Source organism: Vulpes vulpes, chromosome 2 (genome assembly GCF_048418805.1).
Source record: "Vulpes vulpes isolate BD-2025 chromosome 2, VulVul3, whole genome shotgun sequence".
In the NCBI taxonomy this organism is placed as follows: Eukaryota; Metazoa; Chordata; class Mammalia; order Carnivora; family Canidae; genus Vulpes; species Vulpes vulpes.
The window spans coordinates 38,216,214-38,240,000 of NC_132781.1; the positions used below are offsets into that span (position 1 = coordinate 38,216,214).

The following is a 23,787-nucleotide window of genomic DNA, read 5'->3' on the forward strand; positions in this document are numbered from 1 at the left end:
CTTAACCACTGAGTCATCCAGGTGCCCCAGGGAATACTTTTTTTAAAAATAAATTTATTTTTTATTGGTGTTCAATTTGTCAACATATAGAATAACACCCAGTGCTCATCCCGTCAAGTGCCCACCTCAGTGCCCGTCACCCAGTCACCTCCACCCCCCATCCACCTCCTCTTCCACCACCTCTAGTTCGTTTTACAGAGTTAAGAGTCTTTCATGTTCTGTCTCCCTTTCTGATATTTCCCACTTATTTTTTCTCCTTTCCCCTTTATTCCTCAGGCAATACTTTAAATTAAATCCACAGCTTGGGGGCTTTTATTTTATTATTTTTTTTTTTTTTGCTTTTTGTTTTTAATCTCCAACTAATTCTTTTTTTTTTTTTTTTTTTAGAATATATTTATTTATCTTAGAGAGGAAAAGAGAACACATGCACGTGTGAGCAGTAGCGGGGAGAGGGAGAGGGAAAGAGAAACCTTAAGCTCTCCCTTTATGCTCCCCACTGAGCATAAAGCTCACTGCAGGGCTTGATCCCAGGACCCTGAGATCATGACCTGAGCTGAAATCAAGTCAGGTATTTAACCAACTGAGCCACCCAGGCACCCCTATCCAGTTAATTCTAACTGCTGGTTGGTATGAAGGCTGCTTGCTTAGTTCATCCTTCTGTTTTATACCCTGAGTATGTACCCCTTTGGGGTTCCTACTTAATGGGAAGAGCGTCTCCTATTAGACCCCCTACCTTGGATGAGCCCTGAGCTTTCAATTCTGTCCTCTTTTCATTGTATGAGCTTATTGAAAACAAAGCTCAAATGTTCCTGAAGTGTCTAATGACTTTAGGATAAGAGTGCCTGTAGTTCTTTTCCTATCTCTTGGAGTTTATGTTTTATTTACTATTTTATAGCTCTTTAATGTTTTTGAGTTTTTTTTTTTTTTAGGGATTTGAGCGTGTGTGTGTGTGTGTGTGTGTGTGCGTGCGCACGCATATGTGCCAGTGTGGGTGGGGTGTAGAGGGAGAAGGAGAGAGAAAATTTTAAGCAGGCTGTACACCCAGTGCAGAGCCTGTTGCAGGGCTCAATTTCACAACCCTGAGATTATGACATGAGCTGAAATCAAGAAATCAAGAATCAGATGCTTAACCAATTGAACTACCCAGGTGCCCCAGGGCTTTTGTTTTTAACCCAGAATTTTTAGTTGGTTTTATTATTTTTTTAATATATATATTTTTTTATTCATGAAAGACCCGGGGGGGGGGGGGCGGGTAGAGAGAGGCAGAGACACAGGCAGAGGGAGAAGCAGGCTTTATGTAAGGAGACTCCAGGATCATGCCCTGGGCCCAAGGCAGGCGCTAAACCACTGAGCCACCCAGGGATACCCCTTTAGTTGGTTTTAGTAGTAGGGTTGGTCCAAATTAGTCTGCCATTGCTGAGGGCAAGAGCAGTTCTTGATTTGTATTTCAGAAGGGTCTCTGGTTGTTGTAATATAGGTGAGGGATGAAAACAGTTTAGATCAGAGTATACTTAGAAGAAGGAGCAATAAGATCTGTTGATGGTTCAACATAGAATGTGACAGGTAAAGAGTCAGGGATGTATCTTGGGTTTTTGCATGGAGCAGCTGGAAAAGGGGAAGTACCATTTCTTGGGATAGAAAAGACTGAGAAAAGATTTGGGAAGGGCAGCCCTGGTGGCTCAGGGGTTTAGCCCCGCCTTCAGCCCAGGGTGTGATCCTGGAGACCCTGGGTCGAGTCCCATGTCGGGCTCCTTGTATGGAGCCTGCTTCTCCCTCTGTGTTTGTCTCTCTCTGTGTGTCTCTCATGAATAAGTAAATAAATAATCTTTAAAAAAAGATTAAAAAATAATAAAAAATTAAAAAAAAGATTTGGAGAAATAAGAGTTCAGTTTGGGAAATGTTATGTTTTTATGTGCCTACTAGGCATCCATGTGGAGATGTTAAGTAGTGAGTTGAAATGTGTCTGAAATTCAGAACAGAGGTCTGATCTGGAGACAAATTTGGGCGTCATCCATGTGTAGATGACTTAAAGCCTATGAGAGGTAATGAGATCACCTGGGAAGTGAAAATAAGTAGAAGAGGAAGTTTAAGGTTGAGCCATGAAAACTCCAAAGTTTAGATATTGAGAAGACAAAGAGAATTCAGCACAGGAGACTAAAGGGTGGTCACTGGTAGGAGGAAAGCCAAGAGAAGGTAGTGTCCCAGAAGCTAAGAGAGGAGTGTTTCAAGGGGATAATAATCAACTATCATATGCTGCTGAAACTTTGAGCCAGTTGTTATGGATTGAAAAATGACCATTAGATATAGAAAGCATTTAATGTTTTTGGTGGCTTAATGAGAACTGTTTCAAAAAAGGAGTGAGTGTGAACGTCAGACTGAAGGTGGGATTGAGAGGGAAGGGTTAGGGAAGAAGTGAGGATTTAAGTTTACACCACCCTAAGGAGGTTAGCAGAGAAATGGGGCAGTAGCTAGAAGGGAGTGTAAGAAAGGACTTGAAGGAGAAACATTGTTTTAAAGATGGGGATTACCAATGGCAAATCTGTAACCTGATGAGAATGCTCCTGGAGGCAGGAGGAATTGATTGGCTGGGAGGAGGGGTTGGATGGGGAGTGGGGACAATGCTGGAGCAGAGAGGAGAAATAGAGTACACAGGTGTAGAGGAGCATGGACAGTTCATTCATAGGAATAGGAGGTTTAGGTTCAAGTGCAGGTGGATTGGTGGAGTGATAGGACAGTATTTTTATTTTCTCAAAGCAGCAAGGTCATTTGCTGAGAGTCAGAGGGGGAAGTCAGGAGTTGAGTAATTAGATTAATTTTTGTAGTTAGATTAAAATCAGTAGTTAGATTAAAATTTTGAAAACTCCTTATAATTACATTTACTTAAAAATTATTTCTTTATTTTAATGTAGAACAAATACTGGTTATAAAAGATTCATAAGTAGAAATGCTATTCCATAATTGGGTATAAATGAAGTTTTAGAGGTTATAAAAATATTTACTCTTAAAAGAAAATTTGGAAAACAGGAAAAAAGCCTCTCCCACCGTCAAATTATCTGTATTTCTACCACCCAAGCATAACTTTACTCCAGGTTCCTTTTATTTTTTGTCAATAGCAAGGTGCTTATTTTTTAAAAGAATAGATATAATCATTCTTTATAGGTAGTTTGTTGTTCTGTGTTTATCAGCTACCTCTGTAAATATTTTTCCATGTCATTACATTGTTTTCATGACCACCAAATAGTTGGGTCATTTATTTGCTGAACAATGCCCTATTGTTGCACATTTAGCTTAACAATTTTTGGTTGTTCCATATAATTATTTTGAAAAAATGTTCCTAAGGAACTCATTGTATGCCCACTTTTCATTACTTGACCAGCTGTGTCATATGTGTGAGCCACATAATTTACAGAATAATTCTGGGTTGACTTTTCATTGTGACTTCACAGTCATACTGTGTTAAAGTAGATTTTCTTTTCTAATTTTACTAATTATGTGTTAGGCTTAAAGTTGGTGCAAGGAAGCAATGTGTGTTCTGATAGTTCTATTACAATTTTAAGAATACAATCCTTATTTTATAATAATTTAGAGTGTATATTCAGAGTAAGAAACATTACATATTTTTAATAGATTGATCAGAGGATTAGTTTTGGATCATGGCGCCCGTCATCCAGATATGAAGAAGCGAGTGGAAGATGCATTTATCCTTACTTGCAATGTGTCACTAGAATATGAAAAAACGTACGTGGCAGTTACTCTTTGTAAATTCTGAAATTGTATTTCTAAAAGTGTTTTTAAGTTTAGTTAATTTAGAGAAGGAGAGAGTGGGGGAAGGACTGAGGGAGAGAGAGAGAGAATCTTAGGTTCTGTGCTGAGCATGGAGCCTGACACAGGTCTTGATCTCAACACCCTGAGATCATGAGCTGAGCCCACACCAAGTTGGATGCTTAACAACTGAGCCACCCAGGCACCTCCTAGAAGTGTTTTTTAATCTCTTTCTTCCCTCCGAAATGTTTAGTGTAAACTCCTACCTTTATCTCCTTTTTCCTCCACTGTTACTAGCTTGTTTTTATTCATCTTTTATTTTATTTATTTATTTTTTAAAATTAATTTTTATTGGTGTTCAATTTACCAACATACAGAAAAACACCCAGTGCTCACCCCGTCAAGTGTCCGCTTCAGTGCCCGTCACCCATTCCCCCCCACCCCCCACCCTCCTCCCCTTCCACCACCCCTAGTTCGTTTCCCAGAGTTAGGAGTCTTTATGTTCTATCTCCCTTCCTGATATTTCCCAACATTTCTTTTCCCTTCCTTTATATTCCCTTTCACTATTATTTATATTCCCCAAATGAATGAGAACATACACTGTTTGTCCTTCTCCGATTGACTTATTTCACTCAGCATAATACCCTCCAGTTCCATCCACGTTGAAGCAAATGGTGGGTATTTGTCGTTTCTAATTGCTGAGTAATATTCCATTGTATACATAAACCACATCTTCTTTATCCATTCATCTTTCTATGGACACCGAGGCTCCTTCCACAGTTTGGCTATTGTGGCCATTGCTGCTAGAAACATTGGGGTGCAGGTGTCCCGACGTTTCATTGCATCTGAATCTTTGGGGTAAATCCCCAACAGTGCAATTGCTGGGTCGTAGGGCAGGTCTATTTTTAACTCTTTGAGGAACCTCCACACAGTTTTCCAGAGTGGCTGCACCAATTCACATTCCCACCAAAAGTGCAGGAGGGTTCCCCTTTCCTCTACATCCTCTCCAACATTTGTTGTTTCCTGACTTGTTAATTTTCCCCATTCTCACTGGTGTGAGGTGGTATCTCATTGTGGTTTTGATTTGTATTTCCCTGATGGCAAGTGATGCAGAGCATTTTCTCATGTGCGTGTTGGCCATGTCCATGTCTTCCTCTGTGAGATTTCTCTTCATGTCTTTTATTCATCTTTTAGAGAGGTGAGCTCTGGTTTCTTTTATAAGACTGCTGAAGAGAAAGAGAAATTGGTAAAAGCGGAAAGAAAATTTATCGAAGATAGAGTACAAAAAATAATAGACCTGAAAGACAAAGTCTGTGCTCAGTCCAATAAGGGATTTGTTGTCATTAATCAAAAGGTGAGAAAGTTCAGATTTTAACTATTTGTAAATGTTTTTCAACATTTCTTGGAGTGTGGTCTGTGGATTCTGAGGCGTCCCTAAGACCATTTCAAGGAGTCCTTGAGGTTAGAATTATTTTCATAATAATAATAATGCCTTTGACATTGTGTCCACATTTGCAATGGTCATGCAAAAGCATCGTTAGGTAAAGCTACTGATACCTTAGTACAAATCAAAGCAGTAGTACCAAACTGTTCTAGTAGTCATACATTCTTTATTGCCACACTACCACACATTTGCTGTTTTTTTTTTTTTAAAGGCAGTTTCTTTTGAGAACGTCTTTTGTTTTTAAGGATTTATTTATTTATTTGAGAGAGGATGAGAGAGAGTGCATGCGAGTGCAGGAGAGGGGCAGAGGCAGAGGGAATCACCAGTAGACTTTCTGCTGAGTGTGGCTGACATGGGGCTCAATTCCATGACCAGGAGGTCATGACCTGAGCTGAAATCATGAGTCCGATGTCCAACCAACTGAGCCACCCAGGTGTGCCTATTTGGGAATATCTTGAAGTGGTAAAACTTACTACTTTTATTAAATTCTGATCCTTAAATATGCATCCTCTTATAATTCTGTGTAATAGAGTATGACATCTGCATATCTAAATAGGATTGTCTTGGGGCATCTGGGTGGCTCAGTTAAGTGCTCCCCCCTTGGTTTCAGCTCAGATCATGAGATTGAGCCCTGTGTCAGGGTCTGTGCTGAACTGAGCATGGAACCTGCTTGGGATTCTCTTTCCTCTTCCTCCACCCCTCACCCCTGTTCATTCTCTCTCTCAAAAAATAAAAATTTAAAGGTATGGTTGTTTTGAGGGAAAACTCTTTATAATTGAACTAGCCACTTTTTTCATGGAATGCCATTTTTACTTTAAAAAATAATTGGCAGGGACACCTGGCTGGCTTAGTCAGTAGAGTATGTGACTCTTGATCTTGGGGTTGTAAGTGCAAGCCCATGTTGGGCAAAGAGATTACCTTAAAAAAAAAAAAAGAATAACTGACAGAAAAACTGTGGTTTTTTAGACATGGCAGGTTTTTCTGAAAAAGGAAGAAGCGGTTCTGTCACTTCAAGGAAAACAACTGACGGTATTTGTTGCCAATAAATTTGAGCTTCCAATCCAAAATTAAAATTTTGGAAAATTTGCATTTGCCACTGTGATCTTGACCACTTTCCAATACCTAAAGGATTTTTCTGTTAATATTAGTGGTGATATCAGCAAATGTGATATTTTTGATGCTATATATCCATGAAATGTATCATTTGGAAGCTCTGCTTAGCATAGCGAACCACAAAAAAACAAAAAACAGTGAACCACTGTTTTCTAAGTGACTAAAAAATATATGATTTAACAAAGTCATTCATGGGTGAATAATACAAAGTGTAAGATAGACAAATGGATTTTAATATGAGAGAGTATGAAAAGTTTATTGATAGGTTCCATATTTCACATTGAAATTAACCTTTAAGACTTTATTGAGTTGTGATACAGTATCAAAGAATATCCACATTCATCTGAAAAGGTTAAAAACATTCCTCTGTTTTCTAGTACGTACCTATGAGTCCCAAGGTTATATTTTAACCTGAACAACATATCATAGCAAATTGAATGCAGAAGTGGAGAGGAGAATCCAGATGTCTTCTATTAAGACAGATATTAAAAAGATATTAAAAATGTGAAATACTTTATATATTTTTTTGCTTAGGAAAGTAAAGTACATTTTCACTTAAAGATGTTCTTTATGTTAATATGAAATGGGTTTCTTATTTTGAATGGATTAATATTTAAATTTTTTCAATTTTGATTTCTAATATGCCATTTTTTAAGTCTTTTATTTTTATTTTTAAATTTAATTTTATTTAAAAAATATTTTACTTATTTATTCATGAGAGACACAGAGAGAGGCAGAGACACAGGCAGGAGAAGCAGGCTCCCTGGGAGAGCCCGGTGCGGAACTTGAACTCGATCCTCAGACCTGGGATTACGCCTTGAGCTGAAGGCAGATGCTCAACTGCTGAGCCACCCAGGCATCCCTTTTTTAAAGTTTTTTAAATTTAAATTCAATTTGCCAACATATAGTATAACATCCAGAGCTCATCACATTAATATGACAAGTATTATAGATACAGTTCACATAAACAAAAGCTTTTTGGGTTCTTAATAATTTTTAAGAATGAAGCAGTGCTGAGATGAAAAAGTTTGATAAGTACTGGCTTAAGATATGCTTATAACTTTTATGCTAATTTGATTTTAGGGAATTGATCCATTTTCCTTGGACATTCTTGCAAAACATGGCATAGTAGCTCTTCGCAGAGCAAAAAGAAGAAATATGGAAAGGTAAGCTTGCAGATAATTATATATCCTGTTTTTTAACAGATTGAGTTGAAATAATCCTATGATACTCGTTTTAGCTTATGTATAAGCATTGTTGAGCAAAATAGTAGCATACAAATTCAAAATGTTTTTGATTTCAATAAATGCAAGTGTCAAAAGTCAAGATTGTTGACCTACCTCAGAACTTTGTTGAAGTACAAAGAAGGTTTTTATCTTCTTAAAACAATTTTAAACAAACAAAAAATAAATAAAATAAAACAATTTAAAAAACAATACAACTCAGCGACAATGCAGTCTTCTATGTTAGGTATCTTTTCACTGTTAAGAAATTAAGTCTTTAATGCTTTTTATAACCAAAGTTATGGTGACATATGTCATTTCAGACTTTCTCTTGCTTGTGGTGGAATGGCTGTGAATTCTCTTGAAGACCTCAGTATAGATTGCTTGGGACATGCTGGTCTTGTACACGAGTGTACATTAGTGAGTATCTCTGTGGGCAATGGCTATAAAGTGAAGAGTAAACTTTTTCTAAAAAATCCTGAATCTTTTAATTCAGCCTTTAACATTTGATGTCTGAAAAATCCACAGAACAGATTTTACAATTTATTTATCGAAATGTTTGTTAAGAGTTCAAATATAACTTAACTGCTTTTAACACATATTTTAGTTAGTTTGATAAGAAAAACTCACATGAAGGTTGGATTCTTTTCATAATGACATTAAGCATTAGAGTTATATCTTCTTGAATTATCCTCTAGGGTGAAGAAAAGTTCACTTTTATCGAGGCCTGTGTTAACCCTCGTTCTGTCACCTTGTTGGTTAAAGGACCAAATAAGCATACTCTCACACAAATCAAGGATGCTATAAGGGATGGACTTCGTGCCATCAAAAATGCCATTGAAGATGGTAGGCTCTTTTTTGTGATGGATATAACCTTATGTGTTTTTAAAGTAGTAATAAATCTATCATTATATATATATATATGTATAAATATAGTATTTCAAAAGGTATGAATGATTACTATTCTTTTACTTCACTCTGGATAATTTATAGTTTGGATTGTGAAGATTTTTCTATTAGAATATTCTTAATAAGTATGCTGTGCTTTTTTTTTTTTTTAAAGATTTTATTTATTTACTGAGAGAGACTGAAGAGAGAGTGTGAGCACAAGTCAGGGGAGGGAAGAGGGGGAGGGAGAAACAGACTCCCTCTGAGTGGGGAGCCAGAAGTGGGACTTGGTCCCAGGACCCTGAGATCATGATCTGAGCCAAAGTCAAGTGATTAACCGACTGAGCCATTCAGGTGCCACACTATGCTGCCCTTTTAATTAACTTCTATTTATGAAATGAAAAAGCACTTAATTTAATGCTATAGTATCATTTTTTTATTTTTAGAAATTTATTTTTAAAACCATTGTATGGTTCTATTTCTGGGTTCTTATTCTGTTCCATTGATCTGTTTGTCAATTTCAATATTAGTATACTGTCCTGGTTACTTGTAACTTTATGATAAGTCTTGGAATCAGCAGTGTCAGTCCTCCCATTTTGTTCTTTTTCAGGTTCTTTTGATTATTTAAAATCTTTTTCAGGGCAGCCCCGGTGGCTCAGCAGTTTAGCGCCACCTTCAGCCCAGAGTGTGATCCTGGAGACCCGCCATCGAGTCCCACTTCAGGCTCCCTGCATGGAGCCTGCTTTTTGATCTGCCTGTGTCTCTGCCTCTCTCTCTCTCTCTCTCTCTCTCTGTGTCTCTCATGAATAAACAAATCTTTAAAAAAAAGCTTTTGTATTTTCATATGAATTTTAGAATCAGCTTGTCAGTTTCTACCAGAAGACTTGAGATTTTGGTTGGAATTTATATATTTATATTTTTATATATATTTATATAATTATATTTTTATATTGATATTTTAACAATATTGAGTCATGGTATATTTATTGATTTGAGCCTTATTGACTCTATTTCAACTATATATATATATTTTTATTTACTTCAGAAATATTTTGTCATTTTTAGTGGCATATGTTTTTTGGATTTATGTTCATGAATTTTGGTCCAATTGTACATGATGTTTTGAAAATTCAATTTCTGATTGTTGTTAACATATAGAAATACAGTTGATTTTTGTGTATTGATCTTGAATTCTGCAACCTTGTTAAACTCACTTATTGTAGTAGCATATAGAGTTCATTGAATTGTCTATATAAATGATCATGTTGTCTGCTAATAAAGACAGTTTTACTTCTTCCTTTCCAATACAAATATCTTTTATTTCTTTTTTCCCATTATTTCATGGGCTTGAAGCTTCAGTACATTGTTGAATGGAAATGGTGAGAGTGGGCATCCTTTCCTTGCTCCTGATCATAGGGGGAAAATATTCAGCCTTTCTGTATTATGTATGATATTTGGCTGTAGATTTTTCTAAAAGTCTTCTGTCAGGTTGAGGAAGTTCTCTTCTCTTGCTGAGAGTTTTTATTACGAATAGATGTTGGATTTTGTCAATTGCTTCTCTGGTGATCTATATGTTTTTTCTCTGTTGGATTATTAATGTGGTAAATAATCTTGATTTTCAAATGTTCAACCAGCCTTACATTCTTAGGATAAACCTTACTTATGATGTATTATCCTCTTTATTTTTTTAATTTTTTAAAAATTTTGTTTATTTATGATAGTCACACACACACACAGAGAGAGAGGCAGAGACATAGGCAGAGGGAGAAGCAGGCTCCATGCACTGGGAGCCCGATGTGGGATTCGATCCCGGGTCTCCAGGGTTGCGCCCTGGGCCAAAGGCAGGCGCCAAATCGCTGTGCCACCCAGGGATCCCCAGATGTATTATCCTCTTTAAAAATAGATTACAGCTTTTAAATTATTTTTAAATTGTGGGTATATATATATATATATATATATATATAATTCGTCATTTTAATCATTTTTAAGTGTTACAATTCAATGGCAATAAGTTACATTCTTTCACGTGTTGTGCATCACCATCATCCATCAACCACATTTTTCATCTTAAAATACTGAAACTCCAAACCCATTAAACAATAACTCTCAATTCCCCTCTCCTCCCAGCTTCCTGAACCCACCATTCTACTTTCTATCTCTATGCATTTGACTCTTCTATGTACCTCATATGAGTGAAATCATTCAGTATTTGTCCTTTTATGATTGGCTTATTTCACTTAGCATAATGTTTTCAAAGTTCATGTTGTGGCATGTGTCAAAATATCTTTGCTTTTTAAGGCTGAATAATAGAGCATTGTATGTATATATCACCTTATTTATCCATTGATGGAGACTTAGATCACTTCACCTTTTGGTTATTGTGAGTAATGCCGCTATGTGTATTATTCCTCCTGTATATTGTTGGACTGGATTTGCTAAAATACTGTTAAGAATTTTTACATCTATATTCATAAGGGATGTTTGTATTTTTCTTGTAATTCCTTTATCGTTTTGGCTGTTAGAATAATGCTGACCTCATAAAATGAGTTGGAAAGCATTCTCTCCTCTTTAATTTTCTGAAAGTGTTGAATTCTTGTGTAGAATTGATATTACTTCTTTCTTAAATGTTTGGTAGGATTCACCAGTAAAGCCATCTGGGCCTGTAGTTTTCTTCATGGGAAAAATGTAAACTATAAATTCAATCTTTTTAATAGATACAGGGCTATTCAGGTTATCTGTTTTTTTGTTTTGTTTTGTTTTGTTTTGTTTTTTGAGTTTGTGTCTTTCAAGAAATATGTCTGTTTTTTTTTTCTGTTGAGATGATCATCAAACTACTGCCCATGAGCTAAATCTTGTTTGCTGCTTGTTTTTGGTAAATAAAGTTTTATAGGAATATAGCTATACCCTTTCATTTATGTATTACCTTTGGCTCTTTTTGTGCTGCAATGGCAGATTCAAATAGTTACATAGGGGGTAATGTGGCCCACAGAGCCTAAAATATTTATATATGGTCTTTTGCAGAAAGTTTGCTAATTCCTGATCTAAGCTTTCAAATTTATTTATTTATTTATTTGTTTGTTTATTTACTTATAATTTATTTATTCATGAGAGACATAGAGAAAGAGCCAGAGACACAGGCAGAGGGAGAAGTAGGCTCCATGCAAGGAGCCCGATGTGGGACTCAATCCCAGAACTCCAGGATCACACCCTGAGCCAAAGGCAGACGCTCAACCACTGAGCCACCCAGGAGCCTCAGTTTTCAAATTTGTTAGCATAAAGTTGTTCATAATATTCTCTTACTATTATATATATATATATATATATATTTTTTTTTTTTTTTTTACTATTATATTTTTAATGTCTGTGGAATCTATAATGATATTACCTTTTCCATTTTTGACATTGTTCTTTTTTTGATGTTCATGTTTATTTCATTGATTTTTTTATTTGCTTTCTTCTGTTTACATTAGGTTTCATTTGCTCTTTTCTATTCTTTTTTTAATATATTTTTTAAAATTTCTATTTATTTATGATAGTCACAGAGAGAGAGAGAGAGAGGCAGAGACATAGGCAGAGGGAGAAGCAGGCTCCATGCACCGGGAGCCCGACGTGGGATTCGATCCCGGGTCTCCAGGATCACGCCCTGGGCCAAAGGCAGGCGCCAAACCGCTGCGCCACCCAGGGATCCCTCTATTCTTTTTTTAAAGATTTATTTTGGAGAGAAGGGAGGGGCAAGGAAGGAGGAAAGAGAATCTTTTTTTTTTTTTTTTTTAAGATTTTATTTATTTATTCATGAGAGACACACAGAGAGAGAGAGACAGAGACACAGGCAGAAGGAAAAGCAGGCTCCATGCAGGGAGCCCAATGTGGGACTCGATCCCAGGACTCCAGGATCACATGCTGGGCCAAAGGCAGGCAGAAAAGCCACTGAGCCACCCAGGGATCTCCTCTTTTCTAGTTCTTAAGGTGGAAGCTGAGGTCACTGGTTTGAAACCTTTCTTTTTTTCTAATATAGGTGTTTAATGATGCAAGTTTCTTTTTGGGTATTGCTTTAGTAGCAACCCACAAATTGCAATATGTTGTGTTTTCACAGAATGGGGTCAGGGAAGTTTTCACAGCTACTGGTAATGTTCTGTTTCTTAAGGTGGGTGGGAGGTACATGAGTACATTTATTTGTGCATTTATTCTTTATACTTTATGCATATAAATATTCTTTTGTGTATATTCAGTATTTCACAGGAAACTTAAAAAAGTTTTTTAAAATTAGTTTTTAATTCCATCATAATTAATGTACAGTGTTACTTCACAAGGAAGTTTTAGTGTGAATGGGAGACATGGGTACAGTCACCTTGTGGATAGACAACTCTTTCAAGCAGTTATGTTGTACAGGGAAGCAGAAGAGAGGGCGAATAATTAAAAAATTATGTAGGTTAAAGAGAGCTTCTTTCTGAGTTGTTTTTTTGTTTTAAAGATGAGTGATTCCAAAGCAAATTTGCTGATTCAAAGGAGAGTCATAAACTTTATAAAAACTATACTGGCAGGTATAAAAGTCATATCCTGTTGTGAAAATTGATGTTTTTAACCAGAGCTTTTATCTTAGAATAATAAGAACACCTATATTTTTTCCTCAGATGACAGTTTGGGTTTTGCTTCAGTACAGAAATTCTATACCAAAATAATGGCCAAATTACATTGGTCTAAAGTTTTTTTCAAATGAGCTACCACAATTAGTTACTTGTCCCTATAAATTATAGATAACTATCTTTTAGATATAGTCATGAAGAAATAAGATGAAGGTGGAAGAAATGCCTACTCTTACAAACAATGAGATAAGCTGCTTGCAGCCAGTTGTCTGTACCATGCCTAATTATTTAGTTGTGTATAATTGTGAAGGATTCTTCATAAGGCATCTTGAATAACCACTGGATTGTACTTTATTGCAACTGTACTTTATTTTTGTATATATTTAGATATATTTTAGGTGTTGGCAGTGTAATTGAACACACTTGGATAGCTAAAAGCTTTTTTCTTTGGTGTTTCTATCTGGCATGCCTTGCCAATCTTTTCCCTCGAATAGGCTGTGTAGTTCCGGGAGCAGGTGCAGTTGAAGTGGCAATAGCAGAAGCTCTTGTTACGTACAAGCACAGTATAAAAGGAAGAGCTCGTCTTGGAGTCCAAGCTTTTGCTGATGCCCTCCTCATTATTCCTAAGGTACAGCTATCCTAATGGCCAAAGAACAACTGGTTAGACATTACAGGTGTTGGATTATAAATTGTCTGCATTATCTAACACTACAGTAGAAAGACAGTTTTTATTTGCATTTCCCCACATAGTTCTCTTAAAGATATGTTAGAACTAAAGCAGGGAAACTTTTGGTTAATAGCTCAGAATCCTTGTCAGAGTTTCATGAAATAACTAAGTTACCCCCTTGCTTATCTCTGAGCACCAAAAGTTGAAGTAAGTCCAGAAATTTCCTTCAAAAATGATTCACGATTAATCATAATAAAAAAGTTTAGAACTTAAAATTTAACTAGCCTTTAGGGTAGATTTATATCTTGGTGGTATCCAGAGTATTATCATTACTTTAAATTGTAAGAAATGAGAACTTCAGGCTGTTCAGCACTCCTAAATACAAGTGTGCTTTTGTCATTTTCATTTTAGTACTTAGAAAAGGAGAGAAAGTGATGTTTTTTTCCACGTATTAACAGAAGGACAGAGAATTACTTCTGCTTTTCCTTTGCCTTAATCTGGTTTTGAACCACTTAGAAACACAGAAGACCATATCAAAGATGTTATTATCATGAATTAAAATATTAAGAACAGTGCTAGTGAAGTATCTTTGATAATTGCTTTAAAGTTACTCATAATTTGTTAAATCTTTGAGAATTGGATATCTTATTTTTCTCTTTGCCCAAAACAGCAAAGTCAGTTTAGTGATGATCCAGTAGTTGACACAAACTGCTAAGCCTGGTATACAGTGGTGGTTCCTTTTTACTTATAAGCTATTGGTTTGGTTTGGTACTACTTGGAAATAAACCTAGTTTGGAGTGCTGTTATCTCCATTCCTGTTGCCACAGGTTGTGACTGTCCTCATGTTGATGAGATACACAAAGATCCTGAAAATATGTAGGGTTCCTTTAGGAGGTGCCTAGGAAAAGCTGGAACTTGTGTGGCTAAAGGGGTGAGAAGAGATCCCTGGGTGGCGCAGCGGTTTGGCGCCTGCCTTTGGCTCAGGGTGCGATCCTGGAGACCCTGGATCGAGTCCCACGTCGGGCTCCCGGTGCATGGAGCCTGCTTCTCCCTCTGCCTGTGTCTCTGCCTCTCTCTCTCTGTGACCATCATAGATAAATTAAAAAAAAAATTAAAAAAAAATCTTTAAAGGGGTGAGAAGAAATAATACCATTCTACTGATTTTCTATTTTTTTTTATTTATTTTATTTATTTATTCATGAGACACAGATTGAGAGGGGCAGAGACACAGGCAGAGGGAGAAGCAGGCTCCATGCAGGGAGCCCAATGCGGGACTCAATCCCCGGACCCGGGATCACGCCCTGGGCCGAAGGCAGGTGCCAAACCGCTGAGCCACCCAGGGATCCCTAATTTTCTTTTTTTTTTTTAATTTTCTATTTTTTAAAAAATTATTTATTTATTGAAGTAATCTCTACACCCCTTTGGGGGGCTTGAAGTCATGACCTGAGATCAAGTGCTCAACTGAGCCAGCCAGGCATCCCTTTCCTTTTTTAAAGAAATCTTAAAAAAAAAAAAAAATCTTTTGCAAGGAGTGAAATTAATGTAATGGGGTGGAAATAGGGGAGGGGGAGTGTAATGTCCTCAGAATTTAGTGTGATGTACATAGGGAAGATGTTTAAGTAAATATAAAAACTGCTAGATACTTAAAATACATAGTTTGATTTAGATTAAGAAGGAATTTTTCAAAAGGAGATTATTACGGTATTATGAATGTTTTCACAAGACTAGAGAGCAGTGCCTTTTTATATTTGATATTCAAATATACATGGGAAGATATTTCAAAAATATTATTTTTATTCTTAAAGGTTCTTGCTCAGAATTCTGGTTTTGACCTACAAGAAACACTAGTAAAAGTTCAGACTGAACATTCAGAATCAAAGCAACCTGTTGGCATAGATTTGAATACAGGTAAGAAAGTAAAGAAAAATTACCAGCTCAGTAAAGAAAGAGGTTATACTACAGTGGCCCAGAACTTACAGTAAGGGAGTAGAGATTTGGGTGACTTCAATATTTAAATTTTGGATGATTTACTTTAATTTACTTTTGAACTTCTTAAAAGGAAATATTCCTTTAAGAAATAGTTTTTAAGTGCTTGTTGTTTGACTCTTGAGATTCACAAAGAACAAAAGAAATGAGTCCCTGCCCTTGTAAGCTTATATTATAGCAAAGAAGGATAGGCAGTAAACAATAACCTTAATAAATACGTTCCCTGAGTATTTAAGAAGTAATACATTCTATGAAAAAAATAAAAGAACCCTATAAGGATGATTGTGAATGGTAGCATGAGGCAGGGGTAGGGGTTTGCAATTTAAAGAATGTGGGCAGGGTAGGCCTCCTTGAAAATATGTCTATAGAAAAAAAGTCAAAGGAAGTAAGGAAGTAGCTATGTTGGGGAGCTGGGCAAAGAACATCCTGGGCAGAAGGAGCAGCCAATGGAAAAGCCAGTGTCTAAAGTTTTTGAAGAGGAGGAAGGAGATAAGAGAAGTAATAGATCACACAGGGGTGTGGGGTCATTCCAAGGACTTTGCTTTTACTGGTGGAATAGGGAGCAATTTTTAGCAGAGGTGTGACATGGCCTAATTATGTTTGAAAGGATCACTCTGACTATTCTGTGGAGAGGAGTTTGCTGAACAACTGGAAGATTGAAATAGCCATTAACCACATCAGAGAACTGTGGGGAGAGCAGGTTGTTGTGTGGGGAAGTCAGCATTGAATTTTGGCAAAGTTCTAAGTACCTGTAGACTTTCAAGTGAAATAGACAGTTGGAAGTATGAGTCTAGGGCTCAAGAAAGCTCTGGGTTGGAGATAAAAACTTGAGAGTTGTCAGAGTGTATATGGTTTAGGGATGCCTGGGTGGCTCAGTGGTTGAGCGTCTGCCTTCGACTCAGAGCATGATCCCGCATCTGGGAATCGGGTCCTGCATCGGGCTCCCTGTGAGGAGGCTGCTTCTCCCTCTGTCTGTGTCTCTGCCTCTCTCTCTGTCTGTCTGTCATTAATAAATAAATAAAATCTTAAAAAAAAAAAGAATGTATATGGTTTAAATCCAGAGTACTGGATATGAGATCACCTAGGAAGTGAGTATAGAGAGAGAAGAAAAGAACCCAGGACTAAGCCATTGGGTACTCCAACATTAAGATCTCTGGGAAGAAGAGAAGAACCAGGAAAGTCGACAGAAAAGGAGCCACTAATGCAAAAGAAAAAACCAGGCTGAGCGTGGTATTCTGGAAGACAAGTGAAGAGAGAATAGTTAGGAGGCTGTGTTATGAGAACACATGAGGCCTGAGAACTGACCACTGCATTGGATTTGATAACATGGAGGTCATTGTGACCAGGACACTAGAAATTTTGGTGGTATATTAAACACTGTTAGAGTATATAATCAGTATTAACAGAATATATCAAGGTTGTAGTGTTAAAATAGTTTGTTTTTACTTTGCAGGTGAGCCCATGATAGCAGCAGATGCAGGAGTTTGGGATAATTATTGTGTGAAAAAACAACTTCTTCACTCTTGGTAAATTCATACTAATAAAAGAGAGAAAGACTTTTTAGGTACACAATCAGTAACTTTAAAACCCATCTATTTTTACCACCTTATAGTGAGAAATGGTTAAATGTAAGAAAAGGTGTAGCATTCATTTACTAGTGTTAGCATCTGTCATTTTGCAGTCCTTTTTCCATTTTAATTCTAGGAGTATCAGATATAAGAAACATTTATCTTACTGTTTACTTGAGGGGGAAGGGAAAGAAGTTTACTGAAATAGTACCACATGCATAGTGGGGGAAAAGCAAATGATGTGGTAAAAATGAACTCAGTTTTGCTGGTATATGAAATCAAATTTATTTTATCAGCAAAGGAGTTGAAATTATAATACAAGGGGTGATGTTTGTATTTACGATAGCTCTGTCTCCTAAGATCTCATACCAACATCACTGAAGAACAAAGCACTTTTAGTAGCTGCAGATTGCTGGGGGAAAAGATGAAAGTGGGTGGTAGGCTTTACTCACCCTGTTATCTTTTTCCTCAGCACGGTGATTGCCACCAACATTCTCCTGGTTGATGAAATTATGCGAGCTGGTATGTCTTCTCTTAAAGGGTGATTGAGTTCAAAATCAACTCTTCTAGAAGCTGAGATTTAGTACATCTTACATCCAAACTACCATTATATAGCCTAAGCCTTAATTTTTGCACAATAAATGCAATTTATATTTGTTGGTCTTAGCAGTCTCAATAATACTTCATCAAGTAAGAAGAACATAAATACTTTCACCATGAAGGAATAATAATGAAAATATTTTTCCTTAAGAGTTCTAACTTCTGAGGTGCCTGGCTGGCTCAGTTGGAAGAGCATGTGACTCTTGATCTCAGGGTCACAAATTTGAGCCTCACATTGGGGGTAGACATTATTATTAAATAATAAGTGTAAGAAAAAGAGTTCTAACTTACTTTTATTGTATGTGTGATACTATGAAATGATAAGAAATATTTATTTGGTTTTCATCCCCAGTTCCTGGCACAAGAGCTTTTAAAACTTTTGTAAATTTCTTGAGTAACAGGGGCAATAGGAACATTGTTTTGGTTATAATATTTGGTCTTAGTCTTCACTTCCAGCCATAAAAGCTCCTAAGACCATTGGAATCTCTCGAATTAATGAATGTCTTTTTGTTTGCTAATTAGTGACTTTTGATGGGCCCTTAGGAGGGCACCTGGGTGCCGGAGGAACCAACCTTGTTATTAGAGGACTGTAACTTTTAGCCTCTTCCCATACCTTATGCTCTACCCCCTACTTCTAGTGTACTAATCAGTCATGTTTATGTGATGAAACCTCTGTAAAAATTTCTAAACTATGGGATTCAGTGAGCTTCCAGGTTAGTGAACACATCCATGTGCCAGGAGAGTTGGCACTCTCCAACCCTCCTAGGGGTAGAAGCTCCTGTGCCTGGGAAACTTCTGGACTCGTGCTATGTATCTCTTTATTAGATTGTTCATTTTTATCCTTTATAATGTCCTTTATAATAAACTGCTAAATGAAAATAAGTGTTTCCATGAGTTCTGAGAGCTGCTGTAGCAAATGCTGAACATGAGGAAAGGGTCATGGGAACCCATGATTTGTAGCCTGGTTGGACAGAAGTGTGATGGGTACCTGCTACTGGTGTCTGATGTGGGGGGCAGTCTTGTGGGACTGAGCCTTTGATCTATGGGGTCTGCCCTACCTCCAGGTAGTCAGTGTCAAAACTGATTATAGAACACCCACTTGGTGTCTGATCAGTTGGAGAATTGGTTGGCCTACAGAACCCCCGCATTTGGTGTCAGAAGTGTTGAGTAGGGGAAGCAGTATTCCCTTAGTAGGCCACTGCAGTTTTCATAAAATAGAATCTGTTAAGATTCTTAGACCTTTGAATAACTTTTAGTGAACAAAACATGGTGCACAGGTTTTGAGTACCCAAGTCAGTCTCCATTTTATCAGAGGGTATAAATGTAGCAGGACAATATTTTATTCTCTCTCAAAATTCCTTCAGTAATGGGGCACCTGTGTGGCTCAGTTGGTTAAGCATCTGCCTTTGCCTTTTCCAGGGTCCTGGGATGGAGTCCCATGTCAGGCTTCTTGCTCACTGGGAAGTCTGTTTCTCCCTCTCCCTCCTGCTTGTGTTCGCTCTCATTATCTCTTTCTATCTCTAAATAAAATCTTAAAAAAAAATTCCTTCAGTGACTTCTTGCTGCCCCTCATTCCTCTTATAAATATGATACCATTTTGTGATTATACCTTTGGGTTTCATTGAGACCTGGCAGTTTATTTTGTATGTAGTATATTATATTTTACCTGACTCTTTGGTATGTATAATCAGCAACTTATGCTTCTGTGCTAGCTCTCTGACCAGGTGGTTAAATGGAGCAGGTCTCATCTGGAAAGGGGAGGAGTGTTGGCACCAACACTGGGAAATAATTGCTTTTGGCTTTGAATATAGCTCTTCTGTCAGTATTATAGCAATAAGCTTTCTTGTTTGAAACACTGGAATTAATCTTTTGCACTGTTTATTATCATTAGTTTGCTTGTAGTTAATTTCTTTCCATGGATGCAAGTTGATAAGAGATTAAAATAAAGCAGGTGCGTTTATGGAACTTTGGCCTGTTAGTGCATATAGGAGATTTGTTTAACCATTTCCTGCCTTAGCTGAAAACCTATACTTTTATATCCCTCTTTCCCCTGACTTGATAGGTTGTCAACATCTTTCCAAGTTAATAACCATGGTTCTGAGCTGTAATTTTTTTGTGGTTACATGACATTTGATTGTATGGCTATTCTGTGATTTATTCAATTCTGTTTTCAATTTTTTTCCCCATTAAAAACAAACATCTCCTAAAAAAAAAAATCTCCTTTTTTAGCTTCTATTTTTGTTTTTTAGGATGGGCTTTTTAAGATGTGCATATTGCCAGATTTTATTCTACGTAAAAAGTTTAAATTATGAAATATTTTAAATATATTGGAAGGACAGAAAGAATATAAACCCCTTTGTACCCCCCACCTAGCTTTAACAAATAGTAACATTTTGTCATGTTTGCTTCAGATTTTCGTTAAAGAAATAAAGTACAGCTGTTGTTAAATTGCCATCCTTCCCCACCCACACCCCATCATATGCTTTTCCCACTCTTTTTCCCTAGAAAAAGACTGCCTAGAGGTAGTCTTTGATCTTTGATATGTATCATCCATATGCACTTGCCTGTAGCAATGTAAAATTACTCCTTTTGGTTTTTTAAAATGTAGAAAAAGTATATACTTTTGCTGCTTTTATTTCCTATTTGACATATGGTTTTGAGATTTATCCATTCATTCATTTTAGCTGTTTTTGAATATTCCCCTGTATTTTTTTTAAAGATTTTATTTATTTATTAGAGACACAGAGAGAGTGAGAGATTGAGAGAGAGAGAGGCAGAGACACAGGCAGAGGGAGAAGCAGGCTCCACACAGGGAGCCCGATGTGGGACTCGATCCCGGGTCTCCAGGGTCACGCCCTGGACCAAAGGCAGGTGCTCAACCGCTGAGCTACCCAGGGATCCCCTTCCCCTGTATTTCTATACTATAATGTATTGATCCATCAATGGACCTTTTGGTTATTTCTAATTTTACATCATTTTAAACACCATAGCATTGAATTTCTGTGTTCATGTCTTTTTATGTGCATTTATGAGAGTGTTTCTAGAGATTATACCTATAAATGGAATGGCTTGGTAGCATTTCTTATCTTTATATTTACTAAATGATTATACCAGTTGACATTCTCCCCTGCAATGTATAATAGTTCCATGCCCCTATAACATTACTAAATCCTAGTATTTTTAAAGTTTTAATTTTTGCCCATCTGAAGGGTATAAAATTGTATCTCATCCTAATAGCAATTGCCTTGATTACTAGTGTAATTGAACATATTTTCATAAATCTGTTGGCCATTGTCAGTTCTAGAAAATTGCCTATTCATATTATTGACCATTTTTTTCATTGGATTTTTCTTTCAGATTGGCATATGTGGCATATCCCTGTATGTCTATCTGTATTTTACAATATTTTCTCCCAGACTGAGGCCTTCTCATCTTGCAAAGTACATAGAATTTGATACACATATTTTTAGTTTTTAAAGATTTTATTTATTTTTTCATGAGTGACAGAGAGAGATAAGCAGAGATGTAGGCAGAGGGAGAAGCAGAATCCCCGATGAGTAGGTAGCCTGACGCAGAACTTGATCCCGGGACCCAGGATCACTATCCAAGCCAAAGGCAGATACTCAGCCACTAATGCACCCAGGTGCCCCACATATTTTTATTTTTATAGACTAAAATTTGTCATAAAAATTTTGTTTTTTTTCTTTTCAATTTTGTGTCTCTGAGAAATTCTTCTCTACTTCGATAATAAAGATTTAAAAAATATTTTTTGAGCTTTCACATTTTATCATATTTAGGCCTTTTATTTTTGTGTATAGTATGTGTTGTAGATCTAATTTTTTCCTCCTACATTGCCAACCAAGTGTTCTCAGACTGGCTGATTTATGTTATCACCTCTATCATATATTGCATTCCCTTGGATTGATCAAATTTTAAAATTTGCATTTGCTTCTGGTTTAAATATTTTGTTCCCTTGGTCTGATAGATCGTTATTATATCAATACTGTTTTAATTCTTAAAACTTTATAAAAAAGTCTTGATATGTGGTATGGTGGTTCCCCAATTCTTTTTTTTTTTTTTGGTTCCCCAATTCTTTCTTTATTTTCTTCAAAATTGTTTTGGCTATTTCTAGAGCTCATCTTTTCCTTCTTCCATATGAATTTTAGGATCAGTTTGTTGAGTTATGTGTTGTGATTAGAATCGCAATAATTTAAAGGTGATTCTGGGTTGAAATTAATATGTAAGTATAAATACACACCTCTCACTCTTAAGTATTTAATATCCCTTCATTTATATCTTACCAAGTGCTTTAGTTATTTTATTTCAATTTATTGATTTAAAGATTTTATGTATTTATTTATTTAGAGAGGATGTGAGTGGGGGGATTGGCAGAAGGAGGGAGAAAGAGAATTTCAGGCAGACTCCATGGTGAGCATGGAGCCCGACAGGGGCTTAATTCTATGATGGTAAGATTAAGACCTGAGCCAAAATCGAGAGTTGGATGCTTAACTTCCTGAATCACCCACCTGCTCAGTGCTTCAGTTGTTTTAGATTGGTAAATGTTTTGTTTTCAACAAAGCTTTAGATGATTCTTATAAAAATGCATTACATCTTTGGCTAGATTTATTTCTATAAAAACTCTCATTATGGTAGTAGTTTTTCTGTAGCTATGCAGGGTTAAGTTTATTCCTTTTTTTAAAAGATTTATTTATTTATTTGAGAAAGACAGCAAGCATGAATGGGCAGAAGGACTGCAGGAGAGGGAGAGAGAATCCTCAAGCAGACTCCTCACTGAGCATGGAGCCTGATGTGGGGCTCAGTCCTAGGACCCTGCGATCATGACCTGAGCTGAAATCAAGAGCTGGCCATTTAACTGACTGAGCCACCCAGGTGGCCCATCAGGTAGCATCACAAAATTTTCATCTATCCCTGAATATGGTGCAGACTTTGGGCTTTAATTTCTTGTAGGATCACTGAGCAGAGCAAGTTTCCTTACTGCTTCACTTGATAGGTGGGTGGAGTTTGTCCACCATCATGGAGAGGTGGCCTTTCCAAGACTCTTCTTTCATTTATGGTATTAAATGAAAGAAGTACAACCTCTTCCTTGTAGGGTGACCCTGTTTCTGTTTGGGCATCAAAAACTTGACACCTAAACTAGATCTTATGTCTAGTTTCTTATTTTCCTGGGCTTCTACTATTCACTTTTAGAGTTTATCACTGTGTTTGTTTATCAATAATTTTGGGTTTCCCCATGAGGAAGATCTCCCCCTCAGTTTTTGTTTTTTGTTTGTTTGCCTGTTTTTTTTTTTTTTAATTTTTATTATTTAGCGCCACTGGTGTAGTGGTATTTTGCAAGATTCCCCCTATTTTATTATTTACTTAAATTGTATAAAATATACATAAATGAAATTTACCATTCTATTTATTTAAAGTGTACAGTTCAGTGGCATTAAATACATTCATACATTTTACATCCCTTCCAACAGTGCACAAGAGTTCCTATTTCTCTACATCTTTGCCAACACTTGCTATTTTTTTTATAATGGTCATCCTAATGAGTATAAAATAGTATCTCACAATGAGCCATATAGTTTCAAATATGCTGCATTTTATCCGGCATTTTTCTGTGTTTGTGAATTGAGAGTGAGTGAGGTAGAGAGTTGTCTACATTAGCTAAATCTGTTATGTGCTATAACTAGCCAGACCTATCCTTTTTTAATGAAAATTGTTTAATTTTCTGTTTTCTGTAGAGTAGGCAACTTAAAAAAATATTTTATTTATTGAGAGAGAAAGTACATTCACGTGGAGGAGGGGCAGAGGGAAAAAGCAGACTTCCTGCTGAGCAGGGAGCTTGACTCAGGGCTTGACTCAGGACTCTGTCCCAGGATCCCGAGATCATGACCTGAGCCGAAGTCAGACAGTCTACCAACTGAGGCACCCAGGCACCACTGTA

The 23,787-nt window shown here is 36.7% G+C and overlaps 1 protein-coding gene across 2 annotated transcripts in view; it reads left to right on the top strand.

Moving 5' to 3' along the window:
- The window catches only part of CCT6B (chaperonin containing TCP1 subunit 6B), a 28,124-nt gene extending 9,411 nt beyond the window's left edge, over window positions 1-18,713 (top strand). Inside the window, exons 6-14 of one of the 2 annotated variants that reach the window (XM_025996148.2) lie at window positions 3,628-3,738; window positions 4,957-5,116; window positions 7,403-7,485; window positions 7,866-7,962; window positions 8,241-8,388; window positions 13,508-13,641; window positions 15,486-15,588; window positions 17,120-17,192; window positions 17,707-17,900. In XM_025996148.2, coding sequence (XP_025851933.1) covers window positions 3,628-3,738; window positions 4,957-5,116; window positions 7,403-7,485; window positions 7,866-7,962; window positions 8,241-8,388; window positions 13,508-13,641; window positions 15,486-15,588; window positions 17,120-17,192; window positions 17,707-17,779 — 982 coding nt within the window. In that variant the 3' untranslated portion in view covers window positions 17,780-17,900. Of the gene's footprint in view, window positions 1-3,627; window positions 3,739-4,956; window positions 5,117-7,402; window positions 7,486-7,865; window positions 7,963-8,240; window positions 8,389-13,507; window positions 13,642-15,485; window positions 15,589-17,119; window positions 17,193-17,706 lie in introns of both variants that reach the window. The other variant, XM_072747718.1, reaches the window with a different exon arrangement.
- The last annotated feature ends 5,074 nt before the right edge of the window (window positions 18,714-23,787 follow it).